Here is a 25492-nt window from a genome sequence, read left to right as displayed (position 1 = left end):
TGTATGATTGTAACTTGTTGCTTGTATCCTTACGATTTATATTAATATTGATTATTTCCTGATTGTTTATTTGAAATCTATACAATCATTAAGTGTTGTACCTCATGATTCTTGACAAATGTATACTGTCTTTTATCTAAACTGAGAGCATATGCACCAAAGACAAATTCCTTGTGTGTCCAATCACCCTTGGCCAATAAGGAATTCTATTCTATTCTATTATAAATCCGAATTTAGGCAAAAACAACAACAAACATCTGCAGAATAAAATATTTGAGTTGTAATAATTTTGGATTTTAAGTTGTGCAAGAGATCATGTAAAAGCAATTTAGATATGAGCTTTACACAGATTTTGGAATCTTCTTTCTGCAAAAGCTGAACCATATATTCAATACTTTTCTATGTGAAAGAGAAGATACTAAGAAATACATTTGTACATGCATTCAAGTAAAATAAAAGCTATTCAGAACCTAATAGTAATAGAGATCTGTATATGAAAATGCTGCTTGTCAGTAGCATAATTCCTTGGCATGAATGGGATAATTGTATTTTTTTCTGGGCATTCATACATAAGAAATTCAGAAAAGAAGTGAATTGTCCCAATCAAACTATTGTTGGGAATCAGCATTCTAGAAGTGGAGCTTTTTCTAAGTTAAGATAATCCAAAACATGTCTTTTAAACATATCGTACTTGCAAAATTCAAAAATCCTGTCTTATTAATAATTTCCCTAAGCATAATGATTTAGTGTAATGGCTTTGAATTTTAAATAAGTTGACTGGAGAGATAAGTTCCAGACTCTGCCATTGCCTATATTAGGCTTATGTAACATAGGCTAATCAGGCTACATTGACCTACCAAGCGGCTTATGTAATCCATGGGCATATTTTTAAAATGTCAATAAAAGTTAATATCACTACCCTGAAAAACATTCTGTTAAACACCTCAGTAGTTATCACATTAACTACTTTCTTTGTAGCCTGCAATTATTATTATTTTTTAATCAGTATGGCCCTTTTCCTTTTATAAATCGTGCAGGTTTGCTCTGAATGCTAGTATCCCTTCCTTGAATGCTCTTCAGATGTGCATTGATTTTAATTTTCAGTATTTCAGTAACATGTCTATGGAGATCCTCAATTGCCCAAGTCATGATTGTCTCAAATATGTTTTTTTTCAAAACGTAACGAGTTTTTTTTTCTTTCTTGAAGATGTTTTGCTTCTCACCCAAGAAGTTTCTTAAGTTCTGACTGAATGGTAGCAAATGGAAGGATTTATATTTCTCACAGTTACCTAGTCAATAGCACTGAAGTCCAGATGACTGTGAGGGATATAAATGATTCCATTCTTCACCATTTGGTCAGAAATTGAAGAAGCTCCTTAGGTAAGAAGTGAAAAAGCACCCTGTTGACATTTCAGCAACAGCCATGCTGGGTAGCCAGTTCTGAGAGCTGCAAGTCAAACATAGCAGAGCACTCAAACCCAGGAAGTTGGTCTATATAGAAAATAGGCACGGGTGGGCTACTGCCCAGACTGGGGAGGGGATGCAGTGGGGTAGCGAAAATAGAGCCACCCCAGAGCACCCAATTTGCACTGAAAGACGTTGAAAGAAAATGCAGGGCGTCCTGCATAAGCCACGCTCACAGTGTGGTAGTAAACATTTTAGTAGCCCTTCACTGAAAATAGGCATTCCATTTGATTGTTACAGGAGCAGTCCAACATTCTGAAAACCCCCTAATTGAAGTTAAAGGGATTTCCACGTAAAGAAGGTAGGCAGCTTCAGGTTTAGAAAAGCAAAACCATAATATTCAACAGTTGGGGTTTCATCTGTTGGCTGAAATTTTTAGTCTTTCAGGAAACTCTAAAACCACAGGTTCCACATGTGGAATATGTAGAATTTGGAGAGGATGCAAGACTGTTTAGTCATTAGACAATTATATTATGTAATCAAATATGTTTTCCATTCTTGCAAATCAAATAACGCAACATTGTTATCTTGATGAAGGAAAAGCCCCAGCAAAGAAATGAGTTTTCTTAAAATGGTGATAGAACCCCGTGACCAACGATTATGACCAATATAATCCCAAACCTCTGAACGAAATTTTGTTGGGTAGTCTAAAAAAAAAATCGTGGTACTGTATTTTGCTTCTAAGTATTTCTTCATCTCCAATTTCATCGTTTTTCCTGGCAATGATCCTGTTTATTTTATGTTGGGTTGCTTTGTGTTTATACTCAGGTGGACGTGTATTCTTACATTTTCTGTTTCACTTCGTTTGGCAAGTTTCGGGAATTCGCCAGATTTTGCTTCCTTGTTCTTTGGTGACCTAGACCTCTCCCACCCCCGCCACAAACTACAGTATCTGGAAGCTTTCCTCAGCAGACTTTGCTCTTAGGGAGTAGGGCTTATCCCCCCCCCCCTTTTGCATTCTTCTTCAGCTAATTTTTTTTTATTCCTCTCAAAAAATGCAATAGAATAAACAAAACGCGGAGCTGGGCAGGGCGCAACCGCGCTATCACCCCTTGCTGCCCGGGGCGGGGTAGGGAGGGGGGGGCGGTTAGCAGATGAACAGGCCCAGAGCTTCGCCTTCCCGTCTCTGTTGTACCAGGCAGGGATGGGGGGGAGTGGCCTCCCCGCTTCCGTTCCCATTTGGGCTTATAAAAACCGCTTCGAGCGCGCTCCCTCCGCCTGAATGCAAAGAAGCCTGCCGGCGGTCTTGCAGCTGCCGAATATCCTGATTCCGGTACCTCGCCCCATCCGCTCGGTGGCGTTGCCATGGTGAGTTTGGGTGGTATGGATTCCGCTACTCCCGGGGCAGTGTTTCTCAACCTTGGCAGCTTTAAAATGTGTGGACTTTTGTACATTGTTGGGCGGGGTAATTAGAGCTGAAGTCCATATGTGTTAAAATTGTTAAGCTTGAGAAACACTGCACTGAAAGACGCCACCTCCACAGACATTTCTTTAAGGCAGTACAGTATTTCCCAACCATGGCAAATTGAAGATATTTGGACTTCAACTCCCAGAATTCCCCAGCCAGCGAATGCTGGCTGGGGAATTATGGGAGTTGAAGTCCAGATAACTTCAAGTTGCCAAGGTTGGGAAACACTGGTTTAAGGGATGAATTGCTGGATAGATTGCTGTTTAGAGTGATTAAAACATTTTATCTGTAGAATCTTGGCTATGGAGAGTGTAGGAAACTCGAGATTCAGTGAGTATAGATAGGAAACAGTCCTTCCCTCTCCTTGGTGCAATTTGTGCGAGATAATACAAGGCAAGCTGTGAAACGTTGTAAACTGGAAGGGCAACGATAAGTTTGAGGTCCGCTCCGGTGTTGTGCCCAGTTCTATTCCGCCCTTTGAAACTCTCTGGATTTGGATGGTTCTTCCTCTCAACGAGAAATGGAATAATCCATTCTTCACATGCAATATATATCTTGGTTGCACACAATCAAAGGTAACTGTTTATCAGTTCCCTGCTTGGAGTAGATAGAAAATAGAAACATAACTCGATTTGAATTTAAAGGGGAGGAACCATAAAGAGAGGTAACTTGAGAACAAGTATACTGTATATCTAAGAAGAAGTCCAAATCCCATATTGAGAGTTCCATGATCAACACCTTACTTTACTCTATATTCTGGTTGCCGGGCTTTATGGTGATTTGTCTGTTTGCAAGAGAATATATTTTTTTTAAATCCAGGATGGAACTTTTGTAGTGTTTGAACATTACAAAAATATAGCCTTAATTTGCCCAGGGAGGGGGTGGTAAATAAATTTGCTTCAAACAGCTAATGTTGGATTGGTGATTGATGGACTTCATCATTCAGTTGATTTATATACCAGGAGTGCTACAAAATCTGGAGTTAATGTACTCCACAAAACTATACTCCAATCTGTGTCCAGGTGAGTGAACTTCAATTCCCCAAATTCTCAAAACTGGCACTACCCGCATTCTGAAAAATATTCAAGCCGTTTTACATTAATCAGAAAAAAAAAATAGGAAAAAAATATTGTTTTAAGAACTAATTTACACCGAATGTGTCTGTGTCTTTGTGTGGAATTTTGGTAAAAATTAATTCAGCTGGCTTTTGTACTGACATGAATTGTGTAGAGCTTATACACCATTTTTACTAGAACCATTCCCTAGTAAAATTTGTATACAGTATTTGTAAATACAAAGTAATTGACACAACACACTAAATAGAGGACATATTTATTATCAGCCAGTCTGTAATTTCCTGATCTGGTATGCATGCCTCAGTGGAATTCAAAATAGATTATTAATATCTTAAGTCTATGCATTTTCTGTACTTGTGGTGTGCAGAAGAATACTATGCATTTTCAAGTCTATGCATTTTCTGGAGTACGTGGTGTGCAGAAGAATACTACTTTGTGCACACTTTCTCTCTCTCTCCACTCAGGGCTTATTGCTGCACAGATAATGCACACTTTGGTTGAATTTGCTTATATGGAAGTTTTCTTCTTCTTTATTGGTAACTGGCACAGCTGCTGTGTATTTTGAACAATCTTGATTTCCTGTTTCGCATAAACAGTTAACCAGCTGTGTAGACAGGATATAAAAAGGGTTTTTCTCAAGCTTTTAAGATTCTATAGGGTTTCAAAAGGTGGCAAGGAAAATGCTTGCTTTCAAAACTTTCATCTTTTTTTAAAGACCAACCTATACAGTATATGTTAATCCTTCATTTTATATTTGTAAAACATTAATTGGCCTTATCATACTTCCGGCAAATAGAAGAAAAACTTGGCAAGTGTCTTGGTGTCAGATGTCAGGAGGCTTTTTAGGGGAATTCCATTAATGTAACGTGAAACCCCATCTCTAATTCCTTTCTCTTTTTTTTGGAAAATCAGCATGAACCCATGGCAGACTCTGATTTTGTTTTGCAGTTAAAATACAGGGCTATTTTGGTCACATACAATGAACACTCCAATAAATGGACTCAGCACAGTGGTTTAAAATTGCCAGTCTTCAGGAGAGTCAATTTATTTTGTTTTTATAATTGCAAAGAACATTTAAAGAGATTATTAGCCATTTTAAGGTAGATAATTCTTTTAATTTTTTATTTATAAAATTCCCAAAAAAGTTGCATATTTTAAAAATGCCTACACTATTATAGTGATTAACATATAACAATAAAATATAAATATAAAAGAGGAAAATAATAAAATCTACGTAATAACCATTTAGTACGATTATTTCTGTTCTTAAATTTATTATTAAATGTGACCAATAAATAAATATATTTCTTCAGCTTCTTAGTTTTAGAACATTAAAAGTTTTCAACAACAACTAACAGATTGATATTCTGAAGCGATCCTTAATACCAGTTTCTTTACATTTATGCAAGATTGTCTGTTTTGCCAAGCCCAAGACTTAACAGAATTTAATAAAAAACAAAATTCCATGGTTTGGGAATGTAATTTAACAACATATATATATATATTATTATTTAAAATCAAAATAAAACTAGTTTCATACAAATTTGGCACAAAAATCTAATAGCTATCTTTTTAAGTGCTTAACCTTTAGAGAGGTCCAATAAACACAAATTATTTTTCTGTTGGAATTTGTTTCATTCTTAAATCAAAAGAAGTAGATTTTATATGTTATAATAACTGAACTTGCGGAACTTCCAAGACTGGAAATTTTAATATTGCCTTCATATTTCAGATATAGAATGATCCTAATCATTCCGTTTTAAAATTTACATTTAAGTTCCTAGTGCAATCCATCTTTTAAGAATCTAATATTCTGAAGCTGCTAAAGAATCTGAACATTCTGTTTTGACAATATATTTAATTGTTTATTTTGCCATGAGATGTTTATAGGTAAATCATATTTGGAACATAATTTCTAAAAGTCTTTTAACATTTGTATAATAATATGATTAATGGATTTATTTATTGTTAGCTCAAGACCTCTAATAAAATATATTCCCATAATCTTAAAATTGGGATTATTTCAGTGTCATTTTCTTCTCTGATTCTGTATCCAAACATAACCACTTATCTGGTAAGAACAAATATGTCAAAAACCATCACAAAACTTCCCCTATTTAATATACTTGTACCTTAAAATCTGCCAGTTGGCAACTGGTATGTATTTATAAGAGTTGTAATGTCCCAGAGATCATGAGATCACTTTTAGTGACCTGGCAAGCAAAATCAATGGGGATTTACTTAACAATTGTGTTACTAACTTAACAATTGCAATGATTCACTTAACAACTGACAAGAAAGGTCATAAAATGGGGCCAAACAACTGTCTTGCTTAGCAACATAAATTTTGAGCCCAATTGTCATAAGTCAATGACTACCTGTAATTTTTATTTGTAAAGCAATGATCCCTTAGGGCACCGGGGACCAGTTCCAGGGAGTGAAGTTTTGCCTTGGACCAGAGAGGATGTGGCTTCATGGGCTGCCTCTATCCTGCAGAAAGGGCTTTGCTTATTTGTGTGGCCCAGTTTCTGGCATACTGAGGACCGGTACCAATCCATGGACTCTGTTGTGAGCCGCCCCGAGTTTGCGGAGAGGGGCGGCATATAAATCCAATAAATCTAATCTAATCTAATCTGAGGGTTGGGAATTCCTGTTTACAGTTATAGGGAGTAACGTTGGAATCTGTCTTAAAATACACATTTAGTCCAGGATGATATTACTTTTAGAGTAACATAGGATAAAGTAACTTGGAATAACAGAGTTGGAAGAAACTTTGGAAGTCTTTGAGTCCACCCTTCAACTCAAGCAAGAGGCCTATACAGTTCTAGACAAATGGTTCTTCAATCTCTTTTTGAAAACTTCTAGAGAGAGTGCATCCACAATATCTGGATACCCTGAGGTGTCTTGGAGAGTTAGTTTTCTTCTCTGAGAGTCTTTCAAGTCCTCTTTTTTGTTGGTCTAGACCAGGGATAGGTGAAGTTGGCTCTTCTATGACATGTGGACTTCAACTCCCAGAATTCCTGAGATAGCATGATTGGCTCAAGAATTCTGGGAGTTGAAGTCCACAAGTCATAGAAGAGCCAACTTTGCCTACCTCTAGTCTAGACATACCTACCTGAAAATAAGACCCTGTCTTATATTTTTTGAACCCTAAAATAAGTGCTTGATCTTATTGCCATGCACTTAAAGCCCGATTGGGCTTATTATCAAAAGATATCTCATTTTGGGGGAAACAGGTAGTTCCCTAAACAATTCATGGTACCTTTTCATTTTCATTCATGTTACCCAAGACACTAAATGTAAGCTTTAAGCACAGAGTTATGTTATACTCAAATTATTTTGTAGATTGGGTAATCTTAATACATCAAATGTTTCAATTGCATCTGGTCCTTATGCAACCTGAGTGGTTGAAAGAAAATCCAGAGAAAGAAGATTCCTTTAAACACATACCAGGCAACCTTTAATTGGATAGACAGTCTATGCAACATGTTTTTTTTAATTAGGAGTTAAATATGATGGTGTATATTAATACATGATATAATAAGAAAACTGTTCAGAATTGCAGGTGACACCTGGAAGATAAGTCATGGCAACTGGACTTCTTTTTTGTAATTTAATTAGATGTAAGAATTAAGCAGATAATTAAATTTAGGCCATGAGATTATCTTTCAGACTTTCCATGTCTAGCTTAAAGTTGTGGAAGAAACTAAATACCGTACTAAATACATCTTTAAAAACATTTCAAACAACATTTTTGCTTCTTGGTTGTTTAGGAATCACGTGTTATCTGCTATTGTTGAGCAGTTTTCCTAAGAACGTGTGAAATTAACCCATGGGGATTGTAATATTAAGCAGGATAAATAATAATAGATTTTCAGTTTATTAGGTAACAATAAACATTTGCTTCTGGTTAGATTCAACTCTCTGTTTTGACTGGGTAATATTAGGTGTTTGTTAAGTGTTGTTAATGTCTGCTACTACACAACAGCAGATCTAGAATGAGCCAAAAATTTAATTTTAATAAAATTAATTGCTTTTTTTGTAACATTTAATAGAAAAATATATGTGTGAACGGCAAAACTTTTTATATATCACTGTTTTCAAATTAAAATTTGCCTCCAATTCTATTCCAAGAAATAAACTTGATGGAAGTTCCCCCTTACATCTGTTGATCACAGCTATGCTCATTAATCAGGATGCTGCCTGAAAACACAGTCAGCCAGGCGAGGGACAATAAAGTTGGCTGCCTTATGCCCATATTTCAGTCTGCTGAGAAATGAAACCAAGATGCATTTTAGTTCCCCTATTGTTTAACATTTATGTAAATTCGGCAGTTTCTGCTTTTACCCTAAAATAATTTTACCCCCTTAAGTTTAGAGACTGATACATTTGATAATGCTGCTTTCTGCCAAAAATGCAACAATTCTCTTACATAGGTAATCCTTGTGAAAAGTTTGCAGGCCTTAGCAGAATTCTTCAGGAAGGATTCTTAAAATTAATTGCTCCAAGACTAAAATTATGATTTTCCTCTGGAAGATCTAGTTGCAAGAAACATGGCAATAGGAATTAACAAAATAGAAGTTCTACCTTTCAAATATTTTGGACTAATTTTTCAAACCACTGGAAGTTGGCAGCAACAACATTTCTACCAAAATACCTATACAGTGATCCCTCGATTTTCGCGGGTTCAAACTTCGCGAAACGGCTATACCATGGTTTTTCAAAAAATATTAATTAAAAAATACTCCGCAGTTTTTTTCCTATACCACGGTTTTTCCCACCCGATGACGTCATACGTCATCACCAAGAGTCACTTCTCTCTCTCTCTGTCTTTCTTTCCTGTCGTTCTCTGCTTCAATCATTTTCTCATTTCTCTTTTTTCTCCCTTTTTCTATCATTTTTTCTCTCTCTCTACCTTCCACTCTCCCCCTCTTGCTCTCTCTCTCTTTCTCCCTCTCCCTCTCCCTCTCTGTGAGAATGCCTGCCCCACCTCTCCTGCAGTCCCCTCACTGATAGCTGGGACGAAAGCGCTCTCAGCTAAGGGACTGTGAGAAGGGCGAGGCAGGCATTCTCAAAGCGCTCAGAGCGGCTACCGGCCGAATGAGGAGGATGAGAAGCTGTAGCCGCCAGCGCTGCTGCAGGAGGACTCGTGTCCGAAGAAAGCCGGTGAGAGGGGTGGATCGGGCGGGCGGTAGCGGCGAGGGGGCCAGAGGTGCTGGGGGGGCAGGGGCAGCCGACATTCAAAGCAATCTTTGCCGGCCTCCGCACTTTCGTCGCTCCCTGCCCTAATTTCAAGCCCGGCTCCTTGCGCTGCCTTGAAAAAGGGTGCGTGGGGGTAGTTTTTCGCTGTCCATAGCTAAAAATTGTGTTTTTACTTCCGCACCGCTACTTCGCGGAAAATCGACTTTCGCGGGAGTTCTTGGAACGTAACCCCCGCGAAAATCGAGGGAACACTGTATATAATAGTGCCAAGGCAATAACAACAGCACTTAGTGTTATATACTGCCGTGTAGTGCTTTACAGAACCACCAGGGCTCTTCAATCCTGAACTTCTTTAACTCTAAAGCTGATAGATGCATACCGGCTACCGTTAAACTTTTTAAAGCAAGATCGAATGATCTGCTAGGCAAATTTCAGATGGTCTAAAGATAGGTATCTACAATGATTTAAAACCCCTGCATGCTGTTCAATCATATTTTGGCAAGTACATGTTTTATGTCCCAAATGTTGTAATACTGTACCAATCCCTAGTAGAGATCACGTTTTCAATGAAGGAGAGATGGTTTATTTTATATTCTTAGACTGGTACCCTATTGTTATGATCAGTTGGAAATATTAATTTTAGCTGTTGTTTTTAAAAGATTTAAAGCACCCTAATCTTGGAATGATATCACTAGAAAATACTTTGAACAATTTTATTTTTATTTATTTTGTATTGCCTTGCCTTGTTTTGTGTACTCCTTTTCTGTATATTTTTTCTTGTGAGAGTAAAAGTTTAAGCGATAGATCTGTATCAGTGATGGCGAACCATTTTTCCCTTGGGCGCCAAAAGCCTGCATGGGTGCACTATCGTGTACACACAAGTGCACGCACCCATAATTCAATGCCCTCTGCCACCTGCACAAGTGCAAGTGACACTCCCCCTTCTTCCCTGCCCCCCCGTGCTTCTGGTGGGCCAGACAGGCCTGTTTTTTGCCCTCCTCAGGCTCCCTGGATGCCAGAAATATCCCTGCAGAGCCTCCTCACAAGCAAAAAATCAGCTGGTCAGCATGCGCACAGGCATGTTGGAGCTGAGCTAGGGCAACAGCTTGGGTGCCAGCAGATATGGCTCCGCATGCCACCTTTAGCACCCACGCCATAGGTTCGCCATCACTGACCTATATGATTTTATTGTATTCAAGTTTGTTTTTATGCACTGTGGTTTTTTTTGATGTTATAACCTTTTTGAGGGTCATTGATTGTAAATAAATATAATTTCAAACTACTACATAAAAGCTTGAATTTTGTGCGGAAACTTATTTGCAAAGTTTGGAATATTTGCCTGGGGCTACAATCCCTGTTTATGGATGAGCGGGAATCCAGATCCTTGGCCATTGAGAACGATTAATCTTAGGTTCTCCTCTAAGATAACAAACTTTACATCCAATTGTATGGTATTCATTCACACTCCAACCACAAATGCTGTTATCAGTCCCATGTAAAATATAGAGTTTTGTAAACAAATTAATAAACAATGATATTAAAACCATATTTTAAATTCTATCTGACACCCTGCTAATTTTTTGAGCATATGACATCTCTCTCTGCCTTTATACTTTGTGGGGAAAAAATACTGAGGGAGAATTGATAACGCAGGCAGTAATGTACAAGGAAGCACAAAATATATGTAACTGTGGTAACTTAAACTGTTTCTATATAGTACTAAGCAAATGCAGTTAAATCACAGTATATTTTGAAGAAATAACATCAAAATATAGAAATATTTTATTTCAGTTAATAATTTATCTTAAAATGAATGATATTTGAATTGATCATTAGTATACTGTTTATTTTTATGGAATTAAAGCATGAATAGTCTTCTCCAGTATAGAGATAAGAAAAGGAACTAAATTTGTAATATATTCCACTAGCTGCATTCTTCTTGTTATGATTGGGGAAGGAAGGCGATAGGAAATTGACATACACAATATGGTTTATGAAGTTGTTTCAATTAGAATACCAGACTTTAATACCATGGTGAACAGATTACACAAGACATTTTAGGATTAGATCATATCTTAAAATATTTATCTATTAATTTATTGAAAATTTAAAAAGCCGATTCTCATCCATGTCCTTAATAAATGAAAAGTGTGAATGGGTAAAATACAAATAGTTCACAATATCAGATGAGTTAAGCTTCAGTATTTCTCTACAGTACCGCAATTAATAATGTTACCACCTGTAACAATTTTCTCCAGATATGTCTTCTATTCCTTTGGTAAAGTGATCTCTGCTTGTGAGGATTGTGGATTTGAAGTCCCACATATTTGGGGGAACAAAATAGGGATGGGCAAACTATTTGTTTCTGTAATTATTTATGGATACTGTAATTGTAATTGATTTGAACATCAAGAGAGTTACTCAAAGATATGAATTTATAGTTTCTTTGTGTTACAAGTTGCGTTGACTTCTGAGAAGTAAACTCTGCTAGTAAAATTTTATTTTGATTTTTTAATGATTTTTAATTCATTCAGTGGAGGAATTTTACCAGCTGGTAAGATATTTATTTTTTACATCACAGTGACTAACAAAATATAGGTAATAAAAATGTTGTGGACTTATTTATAAAGCTGAAATAAAAATTAGAAACAATCACATTGAAAACTATGTAGTGTCTAAATAAATTTTATTTTGTTAAAAATTGGATATATATTGAATAACAGAATAACAGAGCTGAAGGTACTGTGGAGATTTTCTAATCCAACCTCCTGTTTAAGCAGGAGACCCCATATTATTTTAGGCAACTGGCTCTCCAATCTCTTCTTAAGAGCCTCCAGTATTGGAGCACCCAAACCTTTGAAGACCAGCTGTTCCACTGGTTAATTGTTCTCACTGCTAGGAAGTTTCTCTTTAATTCCAGGTTAATAATAATAATAATAATAATAATAATAATAATAATAATAATTCATTAGATTTGTATGCCGCCCCTCTCTGAAGACTCGAGAGAAGGTTGCTTCTCTCCTTGATTAGTTTCCATCTATTGTTTCTTGTCTTGCCTTATGACGTTTGAAAAATAGTTTGATTCTCTCTTCTAACTGGGAGTCCCTCAGATATTAGAACACTGCTATCAAGTCACCCCTTATCCTTTTTTCCCACTAGACTATACATACCAAAATTCCTGCAACCATTCTTCATGTTTTGGCTTCCACCCTCTAATCATATTTTGTTGCTGTGTTCTGCATTCTTTCCAGTCTCAACATCTTTTTAATAATATGATGACCAAAACTGGATGCAGTATTCAAGATGTGGTCTTACTAAGCCTTTATAAAGCAGTACTAGCACTTCACATGATTTTGATTCCATTCCTCTGTTAATGCAGTTTAGGATTGCATTGGCTTTTTTGGCTGCTGCTGCACATTACTGGCTCATATTTAAGTGATTGTCAACTAGGACTCCAAGAACACACTCTCACTTATTGCTGTTCAGCCGGGTTTCATCTAATTTGTACCTGCATATTTGGTGTAAAACTTTTTCTCTATATTGAATTTCATTTTCAAGTCTGTAGCAATCCATTTGGATCTTGACTCTATTTTCCGGGGTATTGGCTATTCCTACCAGTTTAGTGTTGTCTGTAAATTTGATGAATTCCCCTTCTATTCCCTCATCTAAATCATTTAAGAAAATATTGGATGTACTGGACCTATAACGGAGCTTTGGGGTACCCCACTGCTTACCTCCCTCCATGGAGATACAAATTCATTTTTTAAAAAACCAGGAACCTCTAGAATGAATGTCAAAATATTAACAAAAGCAATTTTGTAAAAACTTACAAGAAGTCATTAACAATAACTTTTCAATGAAAAGAAACACTTGTTTTTTGCATATGTGAAGCCATATATTATTCCCCTTCTAAATGCTACTTCTCTCATTAAATCAGCTGGTGTCCACAATTATTTCCTTGTTTTGCCTTGACTATGTCATCCTCCTCTTGCAAGATGATTTTTCAATTTGCCAAATATTACAAACAAATGCAGCCTAACTGAACTGCAGCCTTGAGAATACTCTTATGGAAATAATTTCTCAGGCAGCTTGGCTATGATTGAGACTTTGTGCGTTGATATCTACAAATCTGGTGAGGAAAAATGAGCAGCACTATCACTAAAACAGAGTTTATTGAATTTGAATGCGACAAAAGATAAGAATTTTGATCTGAAGGGAAATATTATCTCCCATAAATTGAGCTCAGATTTTTCAGGCAAGAGCTATAAAATCAGCTTTCAAATGAGAAAATTAAGCTCATTATGATGAAATGGGTCTTTGTGGGGAGGAGCAGAGTAAATGATGACATATATAATTATATATACTGTAATGTGTTAATTTTGTAAGAGGCGGAGTGGAACTAAGCTGCTGGGTGCTGGCTATCAGTCTGTCCATGATTGTCTATATGTGGAATAGGCAGGGTAGGGGTGGTGTGTGTGTGTGTTCTTGTGTGGCACAGAATGGAACAAATTGTTCCCCTGGAAATGAATCCAAGTTCTCCTCTTAACACAGGCTTGTGTGGTACCATTGTGTGTCTCTCCTCCCACCTGTTTTTACACAAGCTTGTATTATTTCAGTTCCCATTGCAAAACAATTTGTACTTACAATGGTTTCTCCTCCCCTTTCCATTAGTGTTACTTTGTTTTTTCTTTAAAAAAAAAACCTATCGTAATTGCGTTTCCTAGACAGTTGGCTTTTTAAATAATATTGCAGTGGTATTTCAAATGCTACTTCAAAACAGCATAGTTTTGGTTAAACCACCTGGATCTTCACTATGGTTTGGAACACAGAGTAGACGGCAACATAGATTTTATTGTAATTTATTTTTCCCAGTCTTGGATGCCAGACAACTGGTTCATATTTATGATGGTTGTGGTATCCTGGGATCATGTTATAATCTTTTACAATCCACTGACAAGCAAACTCAATAAGAAAGCAAAATTCTCTTAACAACTGTGTTATTAAAGCGATTCACTTAACAACTGTGGCAAGGAAGGTCGTGAGATGGGGCAAAACTCACTTAACAAATGTCTTACTTAGCAAATTTGGAGCAAGTCAAGAATTACCTATACAGTACAAGAGGTTGGCCTAATCCTTTTGTAGGTGATAGCTAAGTCATTTCCTTTCCAATAAGCAACAAAAGTCTTGCCTAAGGAATTCACTAGGAGAAAACAAATGTAGCAAATTAATAATGAATAGGTAGTCCTCAACTTATGACTGACTTTGTTTGTCAGAATGTTGCAAAAAGGGATCACCTGACCCTGGGACACTGCAACTGTCATAAATATGAGTCAATTTCCAAGTGTCTGAATTTTAATCACATGATGCTGCAATGGTTGTAAGTATGAAAAATGGACATAAGTCGCTTTTTTCAGTGCTGTTGTAACTTTGAACGGTCACTAAATGAACTGTTGCAAGTCAAGGGCCCTCTGTACTTAATATGAAGTATATACAGGATTGGGCCAGCCCTACAGGACAACCAACTTTCCCCAGCGCACCACAGCCCAAGTTGGCTAGACAAACTGAACTACAGACCCTATAACTTTCTACTAGCCAGTGAACAGTTAATTATATTGGTAGCGAAAACTGTAGCCCAGCATAATTGAAGGGCATCAGACTGGGAAAGGTAGGTCTGGAGTTTTGCTACAGCTGACTGAAAGGGCTGCTACTTTTGGAATGCACCAAGCTCTTCTCTGACATAATAGTGCCATTTAAAGCCATCACTAGGCCATTTGTGCTCATCTGAATAACCAGCAGCAGGAGGAGCGATAATTTTTTTCCCCCAAAAAAATCCCCCCTTCAGTTGAGATTGAAAACAGTGGCCTATTATTAAGGAGAAATGATGGTATCTCTCTCTGGAATGTTCCAATAGAATCACACAATTATTCTTTCTTTCTTTTCCCCTCTCCCTCTCTCTTCTTTTCGATTTCAGAACAAAGGCTTCGCCCGGAAGAGCCACGTGTTCCTGCCAAAGATTTTTAAGAAAATGTCCTCCCAGCCCAAAGAGCGCCCTGAGAGTTTGCAGTTCCCGTTTCTGGATGATGACGAAACGATCACCACCATTCGGGAATCAAAAACTTTTTTTGTTCTCCGGGGCCTACCAGGCAGTGGAAAATCTACCTTGGCGCAGGCCATCCAAGAGAAGTATAAGGATGCTTGCAAAGTCATTTCGGTTGACCACTACAAAATCCAGCCTGCCATCAGGAGTGCCATTCCTGATGATTACGGCAAGGTCGATGAGGATCTAGCTGACTATTGCAAGCGTGACATCAGCGTGGTGGTGATAGACGACACCCACCACGAACGGGAGAGGCTAGAGCAGCTTTTTGAAACGGCAGATAAATACCGCTACAAAGTCATCATCGTGGAGCCCAAAACATCATGGAAAATGGATTGCTTGCAGCTGAAGGATAAGAATCAGTGGAAACTTTCAGCCGAGGAGCTAAAGAAATTGAAGCCTAGTTTAGAAAAGGATTTCCTTCCCTTGTATTATGGATGGTTTTTAAGCAAAAGGAGCTCAGAGAGCTTGCGGAAGACCGGGCAGGCATTTTTGGATGAGCTTGCTAATATTAAAGCCTTCAAAAAAGAGTCAAATAAATACTGTGGGTGCTCCCCCCCCCTCCCCCCCGCTTTTTTATTTATAGAAAATTGGCTGTCTACTAACAGATCTGTATAATCTTTTTAATGCTTTTTAGGCTTTGCTAATATTCTCTCTCTAGCATAATCTGCTGAAGCATCCTTAAACCTCATCTTAGAAGCAAAAAAGAAAAATCATTCCATGCTAATTTTTAGTTTGTGTGATGAATCTGGAAGACCTAGGGATATTGTTTTGATTTCCTTTTGTATTCCACACTGCTTTCTCAAAATTGTCACTAGACAATTAATGAACCTCCTAGGAGAAAGCAAGGTCTGTCATATAAAACATTTTTAAAAATGACCATTCCTAGAAAAATATTTTGGTAAAGGGCAAGTACACACCTTCCCAACATTCTGTTTGCTTTGAAATAACTGATTTTTATGTGTTTTCCAACGGTGCACCAAATAATACTGTGAGTTTCTGCATATTCCTATCCTAATTTCTGGATTCATATTCATAATGTTTTTCCATTTCTACATACACTTCTGCTGATTCTAGTGTCCCTAAGAATTACTAAATACAAACTGTTCTGAAGCTCTAGAATTTTGTCTTCCAGATGTTGTTCACAAGTTCTTTGAACTCCATAAAATCAGCGTGACAACCATCTTTGTCCATTTCACTTTCAGGAATCTTTGTTATAGTCCTTGTTGCCTGCAGCCTTGGATCTAACACATTATACATAGTAGATGCTAGGTCCTCATATACCTGTAGATATAGCAGATCTGTTAAATAACATCCATGCCAGTCCTGTTTTAAGGATTTGCCTTCAAAGTTAATTAGTTTTCCTGACCAGATTGTGCTGGAATTGTAGACTTCTTCAGCCTGTTGCTTTCTAAATCAGGAGCCTCTAAGCTTGGCAACGTTAAGCCTGGCAGACTTCAACTCTCAGAATTCTTTGCTGGCTGGGGAATTCTGGGAGTTGAAATCTGCCAGGCTTAAAGTTGCCAAGCTTGGAAACCCCTGTTCTAGATGATTTGGACTAGAGTTCCATTTTTGTCAACCTGTGCTGGCTTAATGTCAAATAATCACATTTTTAAATTGTCCATCTGTCTCAGAGAAAGACTCAGCAGTATACAACAAAATATTGCTTAATATTTTAAAACAGTGTATTTATTTATTTATTAGATTTTTTAATGCCGCCCTTCTCCTTAGACTCAGGGCGGCTTACAACATGTTAGCAATAGCACTTTTTAACAGAGCCAGCATATTGCCCCCACAATCTGGCTCCTCATTTTACCCACCTTGGAAGGATGGAAGGCTGAGTCAATCTTGAGCCAGAGATGAGATTTGAACCGCTAACCTGCAGATCTAGCAATCAGCTTTTTTAGTGGCCTGCAGTACTGCACTCTACCCACTGTTTAAATAAAAATTTAAATAGACAAGTGATGTTAAAAGTTAGTTTAACGGCATAGGGGAGGGTTTTTAGGGCACTAGCCAAACCCTTGGCTATGTGTACTTCTCTGCTTGGTGCAGACAAGATCTCAAAGCCACATTTTCATACCTTTATAGAAAGCCAGGAGAGTGGTGGCAAACTTGATCTGTGAGGAGCAGAGTTTGCTTTTAATATCTATATGTATAAATACCACAAATATCACTCAAAATCTCCAGAACTGTAAAGCCCATAAACTTGAAACTTGGCACATATGTACCTCTTGACGTCTAGGTACTCACTAAGGATTTTTCGAAATCGCCATTAGATCATTAGTTATTTCTTATATATTAACATACTCTGATGCTAAGGAGTTAGACTTTCTACTCCCCATCCCCACCTGAAAAAAACTCTGTTCCAACTGCCAGTGGGAACAGGCCAGTGCCTGACTCATCTGGCCTGCGGACTGGGAGTTTAGATAGTCTGCTACATGCTAAGAAGTTCAGTTTTGTAACAAAGCACAGGTATCCAGCTACTAGCACAGTAGATTTAGAAGCAGCTGAATTGGGGAAGTCTAACTTGAAATATCTTATCTTTCTTTTGTGTGAAATTATAAATCTGTCGGAGACAGGTGGCATATAAATCTAATATATAATAAATGTAAGCAAATAGTAGTAAGCAAAAGGTACCACTATCATTTCTTCCAACCATCAGAGTAAACTATTTCAGCATATTTAAACAGCACTAGGTTAGAGAAGGCTACAATTGACTAAATGTCATTACCTTTACTATGCATATGGTATTCATTCTTCAGTATTTCACAGTTGTTTGGTTAAAATAAAAAAGCAAAACACCTTATTTTTGAAAGAGATTTAAGAGAGACTTCCAATATTAGGAGAGATTAATTTTCCGACCTGTTGCACAGAAGCTTTGTGCCATTTAACATACATACCTGTGTGCAGTCTCTCTTACTAAGTCACTCTTCTCTTCATTTTATTCATTTAAACTCTGGAGGATTAGGCTGATTTGGATATACTTTTAAAACTTTTTTGTTCCTGTGAAAGCTGAGCTTTATGGATGCTAAATCCTGCCTTTTCCATGAATGTTTTTGCATAAGATATAACATAATTCAATGCTAAGGCTCTCATTTCCCATCATTATTCATCCTTGGAATTTGACTTGAAAATATTATCACCTATTTTTTCCCTCTGAATTAACGAAACTAAACATATTAAATGTAATCTAAACCAAATATATAACCATATCCCTATGCCAAATTTGGCTATGTCTTATAGTTTAAAAGTTTGTATCCTTAGTTAAGTAATTACAAAAGTCATTTTGAAATTCCTTCTATATGGTGTCAATTTCTACAATATTACTTTAAAAGGTCATAGGTGTTAGGGAGACAGCAAGAAAATCAAATTCAAATTGGGTTCTAATGTTTTTCAAACTCCCCCCCCCCCAAAAGAATGCTGGCTGGGGAATTCTGAGAGTTGTAATTCATATATCTTAAAGTTGCCAAGTTTGATTAACAGTGGTCTAAGCTTAATGGCCACTATTAAAGATTAAAGGGATCCGTTCATCTCCCCCCCCCCCCAATAATGCAGGCAAAGAAATCAATTTGCCTGCATTATGACACATTAGATGCTGAGAAATCCCAGGAATAACCGGGAAAAGTGAGTGTCACTAAAGATGGGAACTGAGAATCCTTTAAACAGCAGTTCCTTTTTTATTAATGGAGGGCAAGTAGTGGTGGGTAAATTTGCCATATCATATTTATTGTTTTTATTTCATTTCCAGAAGAGTCATTCCCACTCTGGTGCCTTGAAATATGCTGGATTGCAATTCCTATAATCCAGCACTAATGTGGGGAATGGCACATGGGGAGGCAGGAGCAAGAAAGTGGAGAATGCAGACATTGTTATGCCACTTGGCGAATAAAATTTCAGCAGTGGTTGAATGAAATTATACACGTTGTTTATATATAAACTCTATATAGGCTTTTTTGGCAAGGTTTCTCATCTCAAATGGAAATATTTCTTAGCTTGTATCACGATCTATCTTACCAAACTAATGTTGCAAAAACACAAAAAACAATGTAAGGTGAAAAGTGCATTAAAAAAACGAACTATGAATCTGAAACACTGAGGTTTGCTCTCTTTGTTGTTTTACAGTTGGGCAGCCCCCTGAAGAACCCAAACTGAAAATTGATCTGACCAGCTACTTTGTGAAAAGGCCCCCAGGGGTTTTGCACTGCACAACCAAATTCACTGACTTTGGGAAGGCTCCAGGAGCAGATGATTATGCACAGCAAGATGTGAGAATTTTTCTTTTTATTGATGGAAATGTGATAGCAATGTAATTTTTCAAGCTCATTTTAGGTGGTAAAAGTCCAATTTCCTCACTGATCTATTTTAAAAGAGAGAAATAGCATATTTCCAAAGAAATCTGAATGCCCTTCCCAGTTAAAATTAATATTGCCAGCATTTGGGCACTATGCAAATTTGTCAGCATTTCATGCACTGGGTAAGATATATTCTCTGAAAAATAATGTTTGATATAAATTTTAAAAAAATGTAGTTTATGTCCTAAAAATTATTGCCAGAAGGAAATAACAATTATATATGGCATTATAGAATATCTCTTTTAAAAATTTCTGTATTTACTCATCATAGAAACATTCATTTTAATAATAGTTCAATTTTATTAGGTAGATATTTTTGTTTTTAATTTCAATTTTATTAATTGAAATCTTCCTTGTACATATTTACATAAAACGTATACAAGTGACTTTTCTTTGAGCAAATTTAGCCAGGGTGTCAATATGTATGTGCTAGGGATGAAGTTCAAAATGTTTCCCTACCAGTTTTGTGCCCGTGGCTTGGTGGGTTTGGCAGGAGAAAGATACTGCAAAATCTCCATTCCCAGCCATAACTACAATCTTCTCCAATGTGGATTTCTGTCCCAGTCTGGACTATACAAACTGAATCACTTGGCAGGTATCTATTCTCAGTTAGAAAGGATCACAGCTGAGGAATAAGGGAATAAGGTGAAAAGTAGATCAACTCCCTTGGGTGATATTATCTTGAGGCATGAATAGATCTGAAAGACTTTTTGAGTTAGTACGTGCTCAATGATTGTTAAAAAAGTATGTCTTCCTCTCGTTTTCTCACCGCACATATCCAGGGTTGAGATTCAGCAGGTTCTGGAGCCTCCAGTAGTGGAAATTTTGAGTTCAGAAAACCGGCAAATACCACATTTCACTAAATCTATTGTCAAAAAAAATGCTCCTGCAGGTTTTTATGGAAGCAGTTTCCAGTTCAGGCTCTGCTTTATGCCTGGGCTTATTTTGCCCAGAAATGATGGAATCCTGGGTGGAGTTGGGTCATATCCTTATGCCACAACATGCTTAAAAAGCTTAGTATTATCTGGGGTTTGGGTGGTGCAGCTGAGCAAGGTCCAAGTTCTACATTTTCCTACCTGTTTGTTGCTCCAGAAAAAGTCATTTCCCATAACAATATGTTTATTTTCATTATATCATTGTTGCATTATGTCCAAGCAATAATTTTATGAAACCCTGTTTAGATTCTTGTATTTTAGAGGTCATAGGACTGAACTCAAATAAAGGTGTCCAGAAAAGGAAAACTGTTTTGCAGTTTCACTGTATATTTAGAGAAGAACTGTTTAATCCAGGATTCCCCAATCCCTGAGCTATGGACTGGCACTGGGCTACAACCTGCCAGGAATGGGGCTTCAAAAGCGATAGAAGCCCCATACAAATATTTATGGGTTGCAAACGTGAAAGGTAGCATTCACCTCGGTGCATGGAATCTATGAAACCAGTTCCTGGGCTGCTGGTTAATTGCTGGTTAATTTGCAGCCTAATTATTTTAAATTTATAACCTTCTTTTCACTCTGGAACTCAAAAGAGCCCATGTAGCTTTTCCTTCTCCCTATAATTCTGAGAGATATATGTTGGAATGTGACTAACCAAAAATAATTCCGTAATTTCTTTAAGAATGCAGCTGTGTCTCCCTGCACCGAGTCCAGCGTGTTAACTGCTACACCACAGTAGCCTTGTTTTGTTGAAATTATCCTTTTAGATGTAGACTATGTGCTAGGTTAGGGGATGCAGTGGCTCAATGGCTAAGACAGTGATGGCAAACCTGTGGCACGCGGAGCCATATCTGCTGGCACACGAGCTGTTGCCATAGCTCAGTTCCAAAGTGCATTTGTGTGCCTGCCAGCTGATTTTTGGCTTGCACAGAGGCTCTGGGAGGGCATTTTTTACTTCCAGAGAGCCTCCAGAAGGATGGGGGAGGGCTCCAGGGAAGCCTTGGAGCCTGGGGATGGCAAAACACGAGTGTATTGGGCCCACCAGAAGTTGGGAAACAGGCTGTTTCTGACCTCCAGAGGGCATCCAGGGAGCAGGGGAAGCTGTTTTTGCCCTCTCCAGGCACTGAATTATGGGTGTGGGTACTCAAGCATGCACAATATCCTGCAGGCACGCTCTTTCGGCATCTGAGGGGGAAAAAAATTGCCATCACTGGGCTAAGACATTGAGCTTGTTGATCCAAAGGTCTGCAATTCAGCATTTCAAATCCCTAGCACCGCGTAACAGTGTGAGATCCTGTTACTTGCCCCAGCTTCTGCCAACCTGGCACTTTGAAAGCATGTAAAAATGCAAGTAGAAAAACAGGGACCACCTTGGTGGGAAGGTAACAGCGTTCCATGTGCCTTTGGCCTTTATTCATGCTGGTCACATAACCACTGAGACATATTCGGACAGTGCTGGTTCTTTGGCTTAGAAACTGAGATGAACACCCTCCCTTAGAGTTGGGAATAAGTAGCACAAATGTGCGAGAGGAATCTTCATCTTTTATGTGCTAGGTTTATTGTACAAATAATGGATTTTCTTCATGCATTTTATGCTCCTGCCCCTTTCCCTATCTAAAGACAATTTAGATATAAATACTGTAGTATGAAATGTTTAAATAAGGTTAACATGAGGGGCTGGTAATGTTTCTGAATATCATAATTCATAGGCAAATATGTATGTTGCAGGATAATACTGCAGGAACCAATCTAGGTCTGTCACTGGCATCAGAAATTTAATCCTATGAGCTTTTGGACTCTTGCTGGAGTCCATCTTCAGAGAACGTCTCTCTACCAGAATGTGTCTCATGTCTGCATGAATGTGTCTATACATTCTGATAGAGGATTCCTTGAGGATGCATAAGTCCAAAAGCGGGGAAGATTAAATCTCTTGTCCTGTTGTTCCACCAAGATTGGATTTTTAAAAAAACACCCAAGTCTTACACTCTAATCCAGCCCTTTCCAATATAGAACATTAATGACATTTAAACTACAGCCCTAGCTAGGCTGGTGAGAATCCAGAGAGATAGTTCTGATTTGAAGGTGTTAATCTGAGTTGAATACACTGTCTTAAGAGGAGTAATTTGTTTTGCAGATTGTGAAGACTTCTTATGGAAAATCTTTTTTCCTGACCATAACTGCTCTATTCATCACCCCAAGAACTGCTGGTGCCCGCGTGGAAATGAGTGAGCAACAAATGCTTCTATGGCCCGGAGATGTGGATGTGCTACAGCCAGCAGTCAGTCTCACGAAAGGCAGCCGAGCCCACATCACTCTGGGTTGTGCCAGTGGGGTAGAAGCTGTCCAAACTGGCCTTGACCTCCTTGAATTTGCCAAACTGGAAAAGGCGGGGAACAAAGGCGAGGAGGTTGGGGAGATTGGTGGCGGAAAACTTTTGTCCTTTGGGAATGGAATGTGGATGCTTTTGCTTTCAAAAAAGATTGAGGTGAGAGCCATCTTTGGTGGCTACTATGGAAAGGGAAAACTGGTGCCAACTCAAGGAGGTAGCAAAAGGGGATCACCCTTTAATTCCTGTATCATAATCTAAGGGCTCTTGTGGTGTCTGCAGCCTTGTTTTCATATGATATAATGTGTAACCTTTTATAAACTCTTCCCCATCACAACACAAATGATAGCATCCTACAACTAAAGCAATTTCTTAATTCTAGCGATGTCCTTTTTAAAGGAATATTTGACCTTTGGAGACCTGGATTCCTCAAAAGGAAAACAGCACTTTTTATACCTTTAAAATTAATACAACTGAATATATTCTAGCCTTTTGAGGTTTCCTTTTCTTAATATAGAGAAATAGCCTTTACAAGCTTGCCAGAGCTGTGTCTGTTCCTGTGCTGTGTCTACCTAGTCCCTTACTGTTACAGCAGGAGAGGGAAGCTGATTGTACCATTCCAGAGCAGAGGGAAATATAAGGGGCAGGTAGAACCCCCTTTTCTCAATGATTCCTGACATAAAAATTCCAAGAGTAGAAAAAGAATACTGTAGGTAACCATAAAGATAGAACATTGCACAGTTCTATTTTCAGCAAAGGGTGGGGAAATATTTAAAAGTGCATGACACCCCCTTTTGTATCCTCACATAATCTTTTCATTTGAATTCAAATTCGGGATAAACTTAGAAAGTTTGGATCAATTATACCTCTGCCCGTAGTCTGAAAACACCATAACAAAGTTCACTTAATAAGGTATTGCAAAATATTAAGACTTAAAATGTTCAGACTTCACTTCCCAAGTTAGTCACAGACTAGCTAGCTGGCTTCAAGGAATCTCTTTTCAGTTGAGATTCAGAATCAGGGGTGGCCATCTGTGATCAATATCAGCTTGCTGTAATTGTTACCTTTCTGGTTTGCAGTTGAATATTCAAAGGATTCGCTTCTAAAATAGAGAATAAGGCCTCACTGTTTTGTTTGAGCATAGTAAGATCTTGCTAGTTTGTCTTCCTAAGCAAATGTCAGTTGTCTTTTCCCAGGTTTTTTTTTAAATGGGAAGTGTGAAGCCTCTCCTGCCTTGCAATTTTATGATTCTTTGAAACATAAGTCAAGCATTAACAGGGGCTATACTTTAATGAAAAGATCTTGTTAATGTGCAACTCATGATTTCATAATGTATTAGTCTTGTGCCAGTTTGTGACATTGCTATCATATAGGTTACAGGTCATTGAAAGCTGGCACATTAAATACTGTTGCCTGCAGCCCCTTCAGCAGTTTCCCTTGTACAGACCTTCATATTTTTCTTATCTATCATCTTAGTTCTGAAGCATGGGTGTCTACTAACAGGAAAGTAAAACTAGAGGATAGGAATCTGCCTTGCAGTCTCTTAGTTTGTTGTCCATCCTGTATTGTATTGTTTTACACGACAGGCACTAGATTTTCAGTAGAGATCTTTATATGTTGTCTAATTAAGATACCAATAAATTACATTTCAACCATTGCCCATGAAAATCAGGGACTAAGACTCCCCTGCACTTTCAGATTTTTTCAACAAGTATATTTGAACTGGTGCATTATCCAATAGCAAAATTAGTTATATAGACTGGATCTTAATTTGCTGCAATTGAACTAAATTATGAGAGTTGCCCAAAGTATTGTATCTGAGAAAAATATCTGGGTATAGAGGGAGACAAAAGTAAGGATGTATCTATGATTTTAATTGCATTGGATAAGTAATCCACCAGAGCTTCAAATTTTATGAAAACAGTGCAGTAAAATATGTTATCAATGAACAAATATTTTAGATAATAGATGGTGTGTTCAATGCTTTGACATACAGCTTTGTTTTCTGAATACAATATATTCATGGTGCAATCAAAATGCATATAGACATAAAAGTAAATCATTCAAAGTTCAAAGAGGTATATTCTAAGGTAATATACAAATTCCCTAACATTATATATATATATATATATATATATATATATATATATATATATATATATATATGTATGTATGTATATACATATATATATATATACATATATGTATATACATATACATGTACATATATATATACTGATTCTAACGTCTATCAACTTTAGCCAGCATCACTGTTGCCTTGCTGTCAATGACTGCTGTGAAAGTTCAAAGCACCTCTTACTTAAAACTTTGCAACACTTCAAAGCATACTTCAAGGAAGAAACTAACATTTAAAAACTTACAATTTATGTGGTTTTTTTATTTTATAACATATTTATATGCAGCATAGCATGAGTTAAATTTCTAAAAATAAGGACAAGCCACACGTGTTCTAATCTCAGCTGAACCACATCTTATTGAGTGGTATATAGTTTGTGTACACAATTGATTTATGTTCCCCCAAGTAAGTCTAGTTGAATACATAGTCCATTTACTTTCTTTTGAGCAGGGTCTGTATAAATAGTATGTTAGTAACCACAGTATTGTCTAGATTATA

At 37.4% G+C, this 25492-nt stretch overlaps 1 protein-coding gene across 2 annotated transcripts; it reads left to right on the top strand.

The window, feature by feature from the left end:
* The first annotated feature begins 2659 nt into the window (after positions 1-2659).
* Positions 2660-24384, top strand: CNP (2',3'-cyclic nucleotide 3' phosphodiesterase). 2 transcript variants are annotated; one of them, XM_070727035.1, is made up of 4 exons: positions 2660-2772; positions 15122-15791; positions 19370-19512; positions 22666-24384. In XM_070727035.1, the coding sequence occupies exons 1-4, from the start codon at positions 2770-2772 to the stop codon at positions 23116-23118; spliced, it is 1269 nt and encodes a 422-aa protein (XP_070583136.1). In that variant the 5' UTR covers positions 2660-2769; the 3' UTR covers positions 23119-24384. The 2 variants fall into 2 exon arrangements, with proteins under 2 accessions (XP_070583136.1, XP_070583135.1); XM_070727034.1 differs by lacking the exon at positions 2660-2772 and adding an exon at positions 3312-3447 and having other exon boundaries at positions 22666-23215.
* Positions 24385-25492: the final 1108 nt, after the last annotated feature.

This window comes from Erythrolamprus reginae, chromosome Z (genome assembly GCF_031021105.1).
Source record: "Erythrolamprus reginae isolate rEryReg1 chromosome Z, rEryReg1.hap1, whole genome shotgun sequence".
Classification (NCBI taxonomy): domain Eukaryota; kingdom Metazoa; phylum Chordata; class Lepidosauria; order Squamata; family Dipsadidae; genus Erythrolamprus; species Erythrolamprus reginae.
This window is presented reverse-complemented; position numbering and strand designations above follow the sequence as displayed.